At 39.1% G+C, this 17294-nt stretch overlaps 1 protein-coding gene across 1 annotated transcript in view; it reads right to left on the bottom strand.

The window, feature by feature from the left end:
* The window catches only part of msrab (methionine sulfoxide reductase Ab), a 40716-nt gene that overhangs the window by 11244 nt on the left and 12178 nt on the right, over window positions 1–17294 (bottom strand). Inside the window, exons 2-4 of the mRNA XM_058399536.1 lie at window positions 15570–15638; window positions 14712–14831; window positions 13968–14072 (exon numbers count right to left, since the gene is read on the bottom strand). Of these exons, the coding sequence (XP_058255519.1) occupies window positions 13968–14072; window positions 14712–14831; window positions 15570–15638 (294 nt within the window). The remainder of the gene's footprint in view (window positions 1–13967; window positions 14073–14711; window positions 14832–15569; window positions 15639–17294) is intronic.

Genomic DNA, 17294 nt, shown 5'->3' with positions numbered 1-17294 from the left:
ACAGTTTCCTATATGGTTAAAGAGTGCAATCACACAGCCAGGAAATTCATTCTAGTTTGAACATGAACATTCTCTCTTGCTGAATCAGACATTAGATAAAACCTGTATCTCTTGGCTTGTTAATATAAAAAGTGATTTAACAGTGAACAGAAGCTGTTGCTTCTGTCTCAGAAAAGTGTATCATGGCACAGTTTATTTTATATAGCTCTAGTGTATATAGTCAACATCGCTTTTCCTTAAAAAATGACCTGGTTTCATTGCTAATCGTTCCACAATTAACAGAAAACATGTATCTTATCAGTTCAATTGAATTCAGTTTATTTGAATAGTGCCTTTTACAATGGACATTGTCTCAAAGTAGCTTTACAAAAGTAGAGAAACAGGGAAAGGAGGGGGAAAATTAAATAATTAAACTATTTTATCCCTCTGGATTTAATTGATAAAATTCAAGTCTGTTAATATTAAAATATCTATAATATTATATATATTATAATTATAATATAATTATCTATAATATATATTATATAAGGGTTCAAAGATGTTGTGTTGTTAAGCCTGATTAGGTTTTCCGCTCTCAAACTTAATACTAATATTAATTTAACCGCAGATTAATAAATAAACAAATAAATAACTAAGTAAAATAGATAAATAGATCTGCTTTACAGTTATGCAGGTAATAATGAATAAAGATGTGGCCTGATCAGTTCTATTTCTACTCAATTCAGATTCATTCATTGCTTCATTTAGCTTCTGCTTTTGTTTTTGTTGTGTCTCCCCCTAGTGGTGGCTCAATACTGAAATCAGAAATCCTGTTAAAAAACCCAGACTAGAAAATGAAAAGGACTATTAATTTGAATGCCGTTTTCGCACATCAATGTCAAAAGCATGGACCTACAGAGCAATATGCTGACTGATAGGCTGACACGGCCATGTTTCATGACATGACCACGGTCTCTTTCACCGGCACGCTCTCTTCATGTTCATGCAGGGCTTTTTTCAGCCTCCATCAAAGATTTCAGTTATTATATATGAGAGCCGCCCTGTACAGGCTGAATAATTCACACAACTCATTTCTCAACACACACGCCACACACACGGGGTGTGAGAACATGCACACGAACACTCCGTTAATAAATGATACTTTATTAATATCGCCCAGGACTAATAACTTATAAACCACTCTCTGAAGCTTAATCCAAGCCTAACACACACACACACCTGAATATACGTTTGTATTATTATTATTAAGTTTGAAAACTGACCCATGATGTAAATTGAAGTACGATTAAATATCTGTGACACACACGCATACACATACGTGCACGCGCACACACACACATAAACAAACACACACACACTTTTCATTCTGAAAACTGACCCATGACGTAAATCTGATTAAAATTCTCTGAATCTAAATCAAAGCCTAACAACACAAGCACACGAACACGCACGCACACGCGCACACACACACACACACACACACACACACACACACACACACACAGAGCTCTGCTGTGGTCTATCTGTAGGTCTGTGTATATAACAGGCGTAAATATGATATAAATCCCATCTGAGTGGCAGTAATTATAAAAGCAGAGGTGAACAGATACGTGCGCTCTGAAGCGTCCAAATATTCAAAATCTGCTCGCATGCTCGTGTAAATAATTATATCAAGCCTTATGACCATCTGCGTGTCAGTTTGAGCCGTTTAGTTTCCTGTTTCCCATCTATCCGTGTGTGTGTGTGTGTTTGTGTGTTCAAGTTCATGCCGGTGTGATCTGATCCCTTTCAAATCTCGTGTCTGTATTTTAATATATTGCTGATGTGCTTATACATTTGTATCTGTTCACAGAATGTGTTTTAAATTCATATCCCTTTGTGTGTGTGTGTGTCTGTCCCGCAGGTGCAGTGATGCAGTGTGCGTGCGTGCGAGAGCATGAAGCTAAGAGGGAGCACTGCAGAGTGGAAGCTATTTTTATTCCTCTTACATAACACACACACACTCTCTCACACACACTCTCTCTCTCTCTCTCTCTCTCTCTCTCACACACACACACACACACACACTCCATCACACGGGACAAAAGTGCTGATGGCACTGCATATATATCACTCACTTCACCAAAAAATGGAGAGGACCAAAAGAGAGAGAGGGTACATCTGTGTGTATACATATGTACGTGTGTGTGTGTGTGCCTTTCTTTAGACCAAATCCCTGTCACCGGTTTTATTTAACAGTGCCACATGGTAACACACTCTGATTAGACTCCAGTAACACACACTGCTGTATTTATATCTGCGTCTTCCATTTCTGTCTCTCTCTCATTCTCCCTCACCCCAAACTGATATTCAGAATGATATAAATACTTAATAATCATTGATTACATAACTTATTACGTATATTATTTCCCTTTGGGATGAATAAAGTATCTATCTATCTATCTATCTATCTATCTATCTATCTATCTATCTATCTATCTATCTATCTATCTATCTATCTATCTATCTATCTATCTATCTATCTATCTATCTATCTATCTAATCATAAATAACATTACAAAAATATACATTTGTATAACCTTAATAAGGTCCTAAAGGCACATTATTTTCCATAATTAGCATTCATAACTATATAGTAGTTCTATATAGTAAGTCTATTTCTAAAATAATGCCTAATATAGCTTTTATTAAAACTGAAAAATATATATATTTTCATACCATATAGCTGAAATTGTGCCTGATATAAATTTTCACGTTTTATAAACTTAGATTTCAGTAGAAATCTATTTTTATTTAAATTTGGGGTTGAATTTCACAATCAGTTGCATTTAAAAAGTGTTTTGTCTCTGTCTCTCTCTCTCACACACACACACAGAGTATACAAGATCACAATCATCTATCTACATACAGATGTCTGTGTATATATAGGTGAGTATGTATGTGTGTTTATTAGAGATAATTCTAATCTTTTTCCCCCAATATCGATAATGATACTGAAACTTTGAGTATAAATTTTTTAAACTGAAGCATTTAAATATATACAAGAATAATCTATAGCTAAAACCATGACCTATATATATATATATTTATATATATATATATATATATATATATATATATATATATATATAAATATATATATATATATATATATATATATATATATATATATATATATATAAATATAATAAAATATCAAAATAAAATTTAAAAATAATAATACAAATAAAAATAGTGTGTAAAAATTCATTATCACAAATTACTCACACTGCAAATAAAATAAAATAAAATAATAAAATAAAATAAAATAAAATAAAATAAAATAAAATAAAATAAAATAAAAGCATCCTAACCAAAATGTGTGAACATTTCCTGTTCCCCCCCAAAAAAAAAATAAAAAATTATTTCCAAATCTAATCTAATCCACAGGACCTTGGCACTGGAACATCTTGGCCTAATGCCGATCCTCATCACTGGCCTGGTGCCATTTCTAGTGTACAAACACATATACATAACAATCCATGATATATACACTTCCACTTGTTATAAATCTGTCTCACTGTTCACATCTTGACCTTCAGTGTGAGAAACACACACTGTAACTCTCATACATTACAGCTACTTTAAAGGTGTCGATTCAGCTACCACGCCACCTATCCGTCCTCCTCCACCCTCACTCCCCGTGACTTCCTCCATCTTCGGCTGAAATGTCTGCTCTATTACTCCATCACTTCCTCCCTCTCTCTTTGTCTCGCTGCTTGATTGAATGCATTACTTTACCACTTAAAACACACACACGCTCTCTCTCTCCATATCCAATCTCCATAAATTAGCTCTGACTGCCTCTCTGAGCTTGAGTGACTGACACACCGTAATGACTCCGCCTTTTTCAACCTCGCCGTAAGGGGGAGGGACAAAGGTCGAGGGTCACCCCTCATGAGGCACGTGCCGACTGCAAGCTGCACCCCGCCAAAATGAAGGTGGGGGGTTCTTATTTTAGAACCGGGGCGTCCCTTTTTTGTTTTGTTTTTTTGTCTCACTCGGTGGGGGTTGTGCTGATAGACAATATGCTGCAACTGAACTCGTTGAACTGAAATAAAATCCGACGTCCGGATAAAAACGAGCAAGATTTAAAGTGTTAGGTTCTTGAACTGAGTTACAAAAGCAAAATCTTATGATTGGGTGGGGGGGGGAGCCCATAAACCCACAGAATTCACCTGCGAAACATGCACATGATATAAGACTTGGATTAATAACACTGCCACATGCTTAGACTGCAAATCGCATGCGCTTTATTAATTACACTCGATACGAGTCGTATACGCGATATAAAAATAAACTTACTGCAATCTATATACTGTATACATTAATATACATCTTAATCATTTAGAATCAAGATCCTTCACAGTACAAATACTGCAGGCCTGTAACATGCAAATGAGAGGGAAAAAAAATCCCAATTTTAATTATTTTTCTAAGTGTTTTGATAAGCCATGGCAGTGTTGTGATTAAAAACGGACTAATTAATCATGGTACGTTTGTTTTCCTATTCTCCAAGGCAAGTTCTAACAGTAATGTATCAAAGCTGTGAGCTTTTATTAGAAATTTCATATAATAGACATAATATATTTCGCAATTAGAATCCGCTAACATGTATATAAAGAAAATACGAAAGTTAAGGACATTGAAAAAACCTAGAACTGTGAAGCAGGCTGCAGATAGAAAACACTAATATCTGAATTTGATATCAATAACGTATTAAAACAAAGCTGAAACCAGATCAGCTGGACACCAAGATCAAAAATCTAAACTTCGGATCGGACTGGTCTTACATATATATATATATATGTGTGTGTGTGTGTTTTATATTTATAAAATATAAAAATAAAAATAAAATTTAAAAATAATAATACAAATAAGAACTGTGTGTGTAAATATATATATGTGTAAATAAAACATTTCACACAAATTACTCACACTGCAAATAAAATAAAATAAAATAAAATAAAATAAAATAAATAACGTATTAATACAAAGCTGACTCCAGATCAGCTGGACACTAAAATCAAAAATCTAAACTTCGGATCAGGACTGGTCTTACACTTATGCAAGTGATAGCGGATATTTTAATCTGTCTGGGATTTTGTCCGAATCGGTCATGCTTGTGAAGATCCTGTTATTTATTTTGTCTTAGTGAAATATTGTCTTAGTATTTTGTCTTATAAAGTGCCGTTATCACTAGGTTGCACACTATGCACTTTATAAGGCTCGGACAATGTACTCTCAGTCCTTAGCTCCGTGTTGTTTTTTGTTTCATGTAGCTCTGTGTTGTTTTATGTAGCACCGTGGTCCTGGAAAAATGTTGTTTCATTTCACTGTGTACTGTATCAGCTATATATATAGCTGAAATGACAATAAAAGCTGCTTGGCTTGATCTTGACTTGATATCCTCCAGGAAAAGAAGATTGTACAAGGAACAGAAGCAAGAATTGTCCATGTTCAAAAGACAGAACAATAAAATATAGAAGACGTTTTTCAGGCAGGTTACTGAGCTTTTAGCACAGATAAAAGCCTGAAGACTTGATATGGTCATGTGATCCACAGACAATCAAGTGCAAAAAATGTCCTTTTAACGGACATATGTCCAGAAATCCTAGCCATATGAACAGTTCTTAAGTCATCAGGCGCATTGATGTTAAGGACAAGCTGAAATCTCCGAGCATATTTTGCATTATTCACGAGTCTCTTCTGTATCTCTCATCTAAACACCTCACTGTGCATGTGCAGCTGTGGGGGAAAATAATATTCGCCAGTAATCTGCTCTCTTTCCCATGCTCAACGATCGTGGAGTGATCTGTTTCGCACTGAAATCTTCAGTTTAAAAATGCTTAAGTTAACGTTATGTTTAACTCTTTAAAATAATCTTGTATGCAGATGACACCTACAGTACACACTTTTCTTATCTGCAGAGGCTAGAAGTTTAGGGATTAAAGCCTCATTAAATACCACTGACTCCAGATCAGCAGTTATAGAGCTCTAATAACACGCACGGCTGAATGTGACCTGCCTCTACGCTGGCTGTTTCAATGCTTTCATCATATTAAAGCTCTTATGGAATCAGTCTGACTCCAGATTGGCAGGAAGAAATGAGTGATAATTCCTTTTAATAAACGATGCTGCCTTCAGATCAGCAGCTACGAAGCTCTGATCTTCACTGATTCCAGGTCAGTAGTTGTAATGCTTTGAAATTAAACCTGCTTAGACCTGATTAAGATGCATCTAGATCAGCAGAAGCTTCTGTACGTGTGGCTGATTATTGGAACATACAACGCTGACAACAGCTCAGCAGTTTGTGATTATTTGTATTAGTATCAGAATTTTGCTGAATAAAGCCGTCTTCAGCTCAGCAGTTGGACTCGGAGATAGATAAGCAGAGCATGCACTCCATTTTCTTCTCTTCACATCCCGAACCAACACTCTCTCAACAACTCTCTCTCTCTATCTCTCATTCTCTCTCTCTCTCACACACACACACACACACGTCTCTCTGTAAATACTGCATGACCTAAAAAAAAAAAAAAGGCGCAAAGAAAGCTAAGTATTGGGCAAAGAAAAAACAGAACACAGAAGCAAGAAGAAGCACATCACCGTGCCTTTTTTTTCAACAGAGGCTGAAAGAATGACGGAGAGGGGGAGGGAAGAGATGCACAGAGTGACTAAGTGATAAAAGGGGAGCGCGGGGATGAGCAGGCCGCCTCGGGGATCGGACGATCCTGGAACGACAGAACTGCTGTGGCAGTGACTGGGGAGGGGTAGAGCAAGGAGAGCGAAGAAAACGGGGAGGAGAGGGGGAGAGACAAGAAGAGAGGAGAAAGATAAGATGTTCTTATCTTAGTCAGACCAAGTGCCAGACTTTTGGGGTCCAGTGGGAGCGGGGGGCTGGGGGTAGTACCCTTCTAAGTAGATAAGTAATAATCTGCTGAAACAGTCATGAGTGTGTGTGTTGCTTGTGTGTGCAGTTTTGCACTTATCCATATTGTGCTATGGGCAACAAAAATGCTACATCTTCTTTAACCCCTCCACCCCACGTACTTAGCTACCTGTATTATTCGTCATATATATCCGCAGTCCATGACACGAGAGTCCATGCATGTCCTAAACATATGCCAGGTACGTGTGTGCTTGTGTCATGTATGGCCTAGAGCCACTGCCAGAGCAAGTGTTGCTGGGTATGAGATTGGGGTTACGAAGGAGATTGTGCTAGGAGCATATGATTGGCTGGCAATGTTGCTATCCGAGTCGTGATTGGCTGCTTTGCAAGTCACGCCGCTGAGAGCAAAACCCTTTGAACTGGGAGGCAGCGGCTGAATACTCAGGTCTCGTAAGGCAAAGAGAAGAAACACACACTCATACATACACATACTAACAGACTCGTGTATACATACGCACTCGTGCACAGACGCGCGCGCACACACACACACACACACCTGTGAGCCTTTTCCATTTCAAAACAAGTTAAATGCAATGTAGTGACTAATGCTTACATATAAGAGAAAACACACACACACACACTGTAGCGCAATGACATGAGTGTATGCAGACGGATGAATCCCGAGTTATGCATGCATGGCGAAACAGCCTACAGAGATGTTTCCACGTCCCTGCACTAAAATCAGCCAATCACAAAACAGCGCACGAGGCTCTTGGTCGGTTCTAATGAAGCCGCTCAGGTTTCTAGTGAAACATCTTCAAACTAAATCAATATTAGCAGATATTTAATGACCTGAATGACCTTCAGAGCCAGGAAATACATCTCTTCTAGTCACATCTCAGAAGCCTGACTTGACAGAATTTTCTGCCGGCTCTGATTTTCACACGGTGCAGGAGCACAACTCCAGGAGTCTAACTTCAAGCAACTTTCTGCAGGCTATATTTCTCCCTCTAGGATATGCCGGGATAATGAATAATTAATAAGCGTGGGTGGCTTCATCTCATCAAAGAGCACCAAGTTGCAATAGACGTTATGCTATAGTACTGCGTCATGTTTAGAATTCGCGTGCAAAGCTGCTTAGCATGATTTAATGGCCTTGTAGAACTTATATTAAGTCTTTGCTGAGGTTCTGTGCTCATGTGCTTACACCAAGCCCCATGTGCAACAATCAAAGGTTCAAAGGCTCATCGTCCTCGCCTCGGTTGGTGTTTTGTTCCCTCTGCTCTGTCGGTACTCGTTTTCCGTCACACCCAAAACTGTTCATGAAGTTAATCTCACCACCTGGATGTTAGACGTTACACAGAGCTTTCACTTAATGGTTGCTTGTTAGTGATGTTGAGAAATCTATCTTTTGCTCCTTATTATCTACACCAGAGCTCAGAGAGCAGTCTACTGACCCATCAAAGTCATTCAACGGATCACAATAAGAGAATAAAAAATACATTGTCAATAGTTCCGTGACTAAAACAAGAAAATCAGATCCGCTGCTGATCCAATTAAAAGCATTATGTAAATTATTTAGCTGAAGGCTAAATCATCAAGAAAAGGAGGTTTTTAAGTCTATAGTAGGTTTTCTATAAATTTCATTTACCCGCTCTGGTCCGATTAAGGAACTGACAACCAAAAAAAAAAAAAAGAGTCTAGGACAAAGACAAGTAGACAGAGAAATATTTATTGGCCTGTTTTTAGTTCAGATCAGACATCTTATATGTTCCCTTCAAATCATCTCATTTATAGTTGTGATCTAATCATTAATCATCAAGTTTGTGTCTTATCCAGATGTTTGTGAGCAAGGAATTTTACATAACTGGACCTTCACAGCTTTTAGTTAAAGATAAAAGTTCTATATCTACTGTATATATACACACAATGTAATGCTCCTTGTAATGTTTACATTAAATGGTATTAAATTGCTATTCGTTTAGGCGATAGTGTAATATTTGATATTCGGGTCTCTTTTAATAGACAGTGAGATTAAAATACTTGATCTCTGGCGAAGAGATTAGGGGGAAAAACTGGAGATTATAGTATCTACTATTGTAGATAATAATTGCAGTGGAAATACACAATGCACAGATCTCCAGAGACTAATAAGCTTGGAACAGTGAGCCGACACTGACATTTATGATTCTGGCACGTGATAGTGGCATAGAGGAAGGAGTTTTGACACCACAGCCTGAAGATTGCGTGTTTGAAGTCTTGTTTTGTTCATCTAGGGAACAAAAAATAAAAAACCCTTTCTTTTTTCCCCCAAACACCAGAGGTGGGATTTCACAAACTAGAATTACTCAGTTACTGCACCTCAGACTGGGTTTTAACCTTTTTACCAGTAAACTGTGGGCAGAAGGGAAATCGGCATTTTCGATCAGTATAAACAACGGAATTCTTTTATCACCTAATAGAAAAGTAGTCAGGACAATATTGCCTTTCAGGGTGAGAACTCTGAAGAATCCAGATTTTAGATGCTTATGAACAGGCATCTCTACTTTCTATGGACTACCGTTTCAACTGCTTCGGAATCAGGAACCTTTAAGAAGTTCATCTAAATTTCTAGCATAATCAATAATGTCTAAAAAATTCGAGACCTAATACAGTAGCAATCACTGTAATCGATCTGCATTGCTGTGTAGTGGCTCTTAGTCCTGACTAACATCTGAGAGCTTATGAATAAAAAGCTAATGTTAGTTAGCCTCAGCTAATGTCCTCTCACGATCTTTAGTAACTCAGAAAAAGAAGCACCAGAAACTAAAATCAGTCTGTGAAACAAGACACATGTCCTTCTCTTCTCTTTAATAAGAATTTGTACGACGTTGTGCTTTAAATTTTACCAGGAGCTTTAGTTACACAAGACGTTGAACTTTTATTTGAGTAAATAAATAACCCGGGTGCTTTCATCACCTCTGCCAAACTCGGATCGGACGTGCGATTAGACGGCAGAGGAGTCGAGATGTGACGCGGCAGAGTGAGATTCACACAGAGAAGGAGTGAGATAAAGTGTGAGATCGAGACACAAAGTTATATGTTATAGGGTATGGTTTGCCCTGAGGGTCTGGAACATCCCAAACTCTCCTGATTGAGAAATACATAGCTCCTAGTTTGTGTTTCCACTGCACCGTGACTGTGAAAAACACCACATAAGACATTTTGGTACTTGGCCGAGGAGGTCGAGATTGAATGTTGTTTCATATTGCTTCTGCTCTGCTGTGGGAATATGATATTAACAAGAAAGTGGTTTTTTTCTTCTTTTAAACCAGCTGCGCTTGCAATTTCACACTTCAAGCTTTTTCTTGCCGTCGCCGCGAGCAGCATGGCATTCCTACAGAAGCACAAACGAAATGCACTCCTCTGACGTTTTCTGACATACCAAACAATCTCTGGTAGAAAATAAGCTTTGATAATCACTTGTTAGATAAGCGCTGGTCTTTAAAAGGCGGGTAGGGAGTCTGTGAACCTTGTGTTTGACCGATCGCTGACTTTGAGTAAGACGATGTTTCCTGGAACTTGAGCCAAGAAACTAAATTTGGTCCGGCTCTCACAGCAACACTCCTGCAGGGCAAACTCACCAGTATTTTACTTATGTTTCACGGATCCCAGAGGTGTTAACATTCCTATCAAAAAATATTCTAGTAGTCATAAAATGTTGTTTTTTTCCCCCAAAAAAATCCTAGGACATGTCAGTAGATACACTTTTTTTTTTATAGGAATGTGTGAGGGTCTACTGTAATGACAGAGCTGCTTCACCAAATGACCGCCTTGGATTCTGTTGACACGTCCCAATTCGCCTCATATCCGTCCTAAATAATATCCGAGATTAGAATTAGTGTCCTAAATCATAGTATGTTGAAATGAGTATTTGAATAAGGCACCAGGTTGGTCTATGACAACATCAACATGAGAAGGGTTTGCTTCAACAAATTCAACCTTGAACCTAAATGGCGGAAATGTGGAAAAATAAATAAAGGGAATAATTAATTAAATTATATAATTAAAATATGTAGTTAAATTTCATTTCATTGTCTGTACCGCTTATCCGATCTATCCTCGGGTCACCGGGAGCCTGTGCCTATCTCAGGGTATCAAGGCAGGATACACACCAGGCACACACACACACACACACTCAATCACACGCTACGGGCAATTTAGAGACTCCAATCAGCCTAGAAGCATGGGGAGGAAACCAGAGCACCCGGAGGAAACCCACCAAGCACGGGGAGAACATGCAAACTCCACACACACACACACACACACACAGTGAGCAGGAGTGAGACTCGAACCCAGGAGGTGTGAGGTGAACATGCTAACCACTAAGCCACCGTATCGCCTGTAATTAAATTATATAGTTTAAATATGTAGTTAAATTACATAGTTAATAATGATATTATTATCATTAAGAAAACCTGAAATGCAACACAAAGGTTACATTTATGGCATTTGGCAGATGCCTTTATCCAGAGTGACCTACATTTTTTTACCTAATTTTATACCAATAAATAATTAAGGGTTAAGGGCCTTGCTCAGGGGCCCAGATGTGGCAGCTGGTTGGTCCTGGGATTCAAACTCACAACCTTTAGATCAGTAGTCCAACACCTTACACTAATCTACCACATCCCCTAGGGTGCGTAACCAGGCAACAACGTTCTCTCCCGTTACCTGTATGTCCCAGTTCTTGTACATGCTTTTACTTTTTGCTAAACTCTCAAAAGTATGCACTTGTTCCTCACAAAAAGAATACGTATTGCGCAAAGTATAAGTAGGTGAAATGGGTCAAAGCACATTTCTCAGCATCCACCACTACTGCCTCATTACCACTGTGATTAATTTTTTTTTTTATTTAGGTCCTGATGGTTTTATAGCTGTGTCCCAAATGACTAAACTATATGCACTTTCACTATGCACCCTCTAGAGTATGAATTTTAAAAAAGTAAAATCATCTGAAATGGAACACTAACAGGAAGTATAAGCCTTTTCCCAGGCCAGGGCAAATGACGTCAAATACACGTCACGTGACGCTGCTGGCCTAAGCAGAAAATTGAATTGAAAATAAAATCACACACCATGAGCCAATTTAAAAGACATTTCTAAAGTGTCTCATCCACCAGAGTGCCTTCTGCCATCTTGAAAACTTTCAGTAGCTCCGTCTATCTTCTGCTACTTAAATAAAGCTGCAAATGTTGAGTGAACGAAGTGTCCAACATTCCACATTTGGTGTTTTCAGTTGATGAAGTTTTCTACCCATCCCGAGGCATCTAGACTGTGCCAGCTCCAGCTGTGTTCCGCTTCATGAAGATTTCGGACCTTCACTGAGAAGAAGCCAACGCTGCGAGGATCCCGAGGCATCTAGAGATGTACCAGCTCCAGTTGGATTCTGTTTCATGAAGTTTTCAGACATTCGAAGAGAAGATGCCAACCCCATGTGGACTTTGAGGACAACAACCTCCTAATCAATACACTAAATAACACTCTACATATGCTGCATCTCCATCACTGAGCATTTGAAGGCTTCGGGCATGGAGGAGCTGGTGTAGAATCTATAATGATGCTGGGCTAATTTATGAGTTGCTCAAGAGCTCCTGGTTATGCGATTCCAACTGACTGTAGAAAGGACATTATTTATAATCACACTCTCTGGTGTTTATAATAATTTATAATCACACTCTCTGGTGTCACCCAAATGAGGATGAGGTTCCCTTTTGAGTCTGGTTCCTCTCAAGGTTTCTTCCTCTTACCATCCATGGGAGTTTTTCTTGCCAAAGTCACCTCAGGCTTGCTCATTAGGGATTAATAGAAATAAATGTAAATACTAGTCTAATATTAATCTTGAATTTTTTTGTTCTGTATGTCTTATGTTCTGTAAAGCTCCTCTAGAATTGTGTGTGTGTGTGTTTGACTCTCAATAACCTTGTTTTTGGATTTGTGTTTGGAATTGTTTAATAAAATATCACCTTCTCTTACACCACTTGAGAAGTGTATTTCATTTCCTTTCATAATTAGCAGCACCTTCGATTTTTACAAAACAAAGAGCTCACTGTACCGAGTTCTTGGTTTCTACTGGCCCACAAGACCAACGGAGGACAAAATTCACCCAATGCGAGTCAGAGTGAGTCAGATTAATACACGACGTGTGTCTTTCACGTCCGTACCTCTTCAGGGAATCTGCTTTTCTTCCAGGTGAATTTTATTCTGACTGCTGCTTCATTTTAAAAAGCAGAAACATTTTCAATGGATCTCTTTAGTACGTGTACAGAAACAATAAATGTGATGGCTAAACTGTTGATATCGGCACCTCTGCTGAACCCTTTTCCATTTTCCTTTATTTATCCTCTCTTTCCGTCCTCGATATCTCGTGCGTATCTCTGTGCGTTTCTGGATGATGACTAACAGGATGTTATATTCTTCCTGTCACATGACAGAAAAACAAAACAAAACAAACAAAAAAAAACCCCCGAACACGGTGCAAGCAGGAGAGACGGGGTGAAATATCATGGGGGTAAAAGGAAGAAAGTGGAAAAGAGATGGGTAAGTGATGTGTGTGTGTGTGTGTGTGTGGTTTTGCTGTAGACAGAGAATCTAAAAAGGCAGATTTGATTTTATGACTTTTGTGATGCAGAGCGTTTTTGTTTAAAAGTGGCAGTTTTTTCGAGGGCTGCTTTGCTTATCGTTCTTCATCTCTTATTGGGTCTCAGCTGCAAAGATGCAGTAACACACACACACACACACACACACACCCTTTGTCATATGGCTTCTTTCACTGCAGATGGAAGATGCTAAATGCACCCAGTGGGCATGAAAACCCATGATAACGCATACCCATGGTGTATTTCATATCTCCAAAGTCAGACACATTAACACAATCTGTTGTCTGCTTCTACCTCCTGAGACCTTTCCCAAAGTACATACATATCTCAAGAGACTGTTTTGCACATGCACGTTTAATCGAGGGGACATGTTTAGATGCAAGCACATGTGTGTGTGTTACCTTGAGTGGGGTTATGGCTCTCCCAGAACACCTTCAACAGTTTCCCCAGGCCTACGTCTTTAGGAGTGTAGATCACTCGCACCACCTCTGTGTGACCCGTCTGACCTGCAGAGCAGGGAGCATTTAACATCCTCACATGTTCTCTATTCATAGGAAGTTTTTCAACCGTATACCGCTTTACAACATCTGTAGAGGATGTGATGACACACTGCAAAAGCAGACAGCGAACATACAGTCAAACACACACACACACAGTTTGTCTGTTGCTCACTCTTCCTCACACACAGACTCATACAGTCCTTCTGACACACACACACATGCATACAGTCTTTGTTACACACACATACACACACACACACGATTTGTACAGTCTTATTCACACACACACACTCACATAGTCTTTCTTACACACACACACAGACTCAAACAGTCTTATACACACACAGACACATACACAGACTCATACAGTCTTACACACATACACACACATGCACAGACTCACACGCTGAATCTGCATGCAACTAGGTCATGGGGTAGAAGAAAAAAGGGTAGGAAGGGAGAGGGGGGTGGGGGATTTTACTGCAGAAAGCTGCTAGGATGATAGGAGAGACACAAGGACAAAGATAGAAAGAGAAAATGCCATGAATAAGCATCTCACACAGTGTGTCTCGCACCCTGATGTCTCAGCCTGCGTGTGTTTTGGAGAAAGAGAGTGTGTGCATGTGTGTGTGAGTGTGATCTTACCTGAACACACCTCCTTGTAGGTGGGGTTGGGGGTGAATCCACCTGCGTATCCCACCTGAGTAGAGAACACTCCAGGAATAGTCCAGAAGCGTCTCTCTGCACCCCAAAAACAGCCCATACCTGTGAATGAGCAAGCAAACACACACAAACACACACTTCAATGTAATACATGCCGTAATACAGTGTACACTAGTATTTGTGCTTTACTGATGCTACAGACAGACTGAAGTATCTACAAATAAACCAAAGAATTCAATTATATTATTTTTTTTTTGTTAATTTCTAATTCCATACACTGTTTCGTAATGATTCAGAGATCATTTGTTTTTAATGAGCGACATTTTTGAATGATATTCCTCTGACGTGTGTTTAATTTCCTATTATTTATGTTGCTAAAAGCTCTCATAACTGATGCATCAGAGCTTTTTACTGACTGCCTTTTTACTCTTGTTTATTTTCCCTATGCTCTTTGTCCATCATTAAAAAAAAAACACTTCTTAATCGTGTCAATAAATCCCTTTAAGACATTAAAAAAACTTAATATACAAATTAACCTAAAAAAAAATGCAACCACAAAAAAATGTGACTGTGAAAATAATTGTAATGAGATAAAAGTTTTATAAAAAAAACAAAACCAATCAAGCATAAATGTTAACTATTAACTACATCTATATGTAATAATCCAGTAGCAGTGAAAATCTGGTTCTGTGTTATTCGGTTCAATTCAGTTCATTTCCAGTTCATTTCAGTTCGTCATTGAAACTGTACTCCGAATGATGCAAAGCAGAAAGAAACAACAAAGCATCTGATTCACAACAAAAACACCACAAAACTGGTAATAAATATGTTGCAACACACCAAACATGATCATCTCTGTCCCATCAGGAAATGGCTCCACTGTGGGCTTCCCCGTGGCTGCATGTTTCGCTGGAGAGAGAGAGACAGAGAGAGAGAGAGAGAGAGAGAGAGAGAGAGAGAGAGAGAGAGAGAGGAACAGACAGAGAGAGAGAGAGAGACAGAGAGAGAGAGAGAGAGAGAGAGAGAGGGAGAGAGAGGAACAGAGAGAAAAAGAGAGAGAGAGAGGAACAGACAGAGAAAATGAGAGCGAGAGAGAGAGAAAGAGAAAGAGAGGGAGAGACACAGAGAGAGACACAGAGAGAGAAAGAAAGAAAGAAAGAAAGAAAGAGAGAAAGAGAGAAAGAAAGAAAGAAAGAAAGAAAGAGAGAGAGAGAGAGAGAGAGAGAGAGAGAGAGAGACACAGAGAAAGAAAGAGAGAGAGAGTTTCTGATTAAAAATGAACCACTGCTGGTTATGGAACTTCCAACTGGGTTTGGTTTCCAGTGCCCCAAAATACTGCTGATCTGAAACCATTAACCAGTGAAATCAGGATCTTGAGCGACAAATTTTAAGTTCAGAGTTTTACTATTATTATATAATATTAAAGTAAAGAGCAAAAGTTTGTACACCCATAACACAAAATGGGACTCTTCCAACTTCAGTAAGCACTTTATCCTGCTCGATGTCGCAGCGAATTCGGAGACTAATCCCAGAACACCGAGTGTGAGACGCCTGTCTACTCCCGGCCTTCACATCTAAACCCTTTCACACACTCATCCACTTGACTAGGATGTTGTTTGGGAGGTAAAAGGAAACCCAAGAAGCTGGAGGAGACTCCATGGATGGGGGGGGGGGGGGAGTATGCACAATTCCACAAATACAGTGACTTGAGCAAAATATAGCAGAATTACAACTTTTTAAGTTGTTTACATTTTTACACCACTGATTACCAAAGCCACTTGACTGACAGTGTAACATTTCAGTGAAAGAAGAAGTAGAAATCTATGTAGGTAGCTGGGTCAGCTCAAGGTTGTGTTTTTGTGTGTGTGTGTGTGTGTGTGTGTAAGGGATAGCACTGGGAGGATTAACGCAGATTTGCTCAGTCTGGTCAAGCTAAGCAGGATCAAAGCTTGGGCCTCCACACTGAGAGACACTTAACAGATTACAATAAAAACACACACAGGATACAGTTCCTATTTTAGAGCATCTTCATTCATCACACTCACTGCAACAAAAATCCTACAGACCCCCCCCCAATACCCCCACCCCACCCCAACACACAGAGCCACATGACTATGAAAGAAGCCAGAAGCTGACTTCGCTACAGAGTAAACGTAGAAACTGAGGTGGTTAAACAACATATTTCCAGGGTGGCTGGGTCGACTTCGCCAACTGTGCCATGCTGGAAGTACAAGAAAAAAATGGCACAGATGTGACACGGATTAAGGCAAAGAAGACTGAAGTGATTTGCAGCCTAAAGCTACAGTCTGCTTACTGGCTTACACATTCCACAATACTATGAACACATGGATAACAACCCCAACCTACCCCACCACCTGCACTAACCCACTCCCCAACCCTCTCATCCACACACACACACCCACACACACAAATATACACACACACAGAGCAGCATCCAATCCTTGTGTCCAAAAAGCCCCTTCTTAAGCAATACCGATCTAAACGGAGCATATCTTTATTCACAGGTTAAACATGTATACAGACACACACACACACACACACACA

This window comes from Hemibagrus wyckioides, linkage group LG09 (assembly GCF_019097595.1).
Source record: "Hemibagrus wyckioides isolate EC202008001 linkage group LG09, SWU_Hwy_1.0, whole genome shotgun sequence".
Lineage (NCBI taxonomy): Eukaryota > Metazoa > Chordata > Actinopteri > Siluriformes > Bagridae > Hemibagrus > Hemibagrus wyckioides.
Note: the sequence above shows the minus strand (reverse complement) of the source record. Positions and strands in the feature narration are given on the sequence as shown.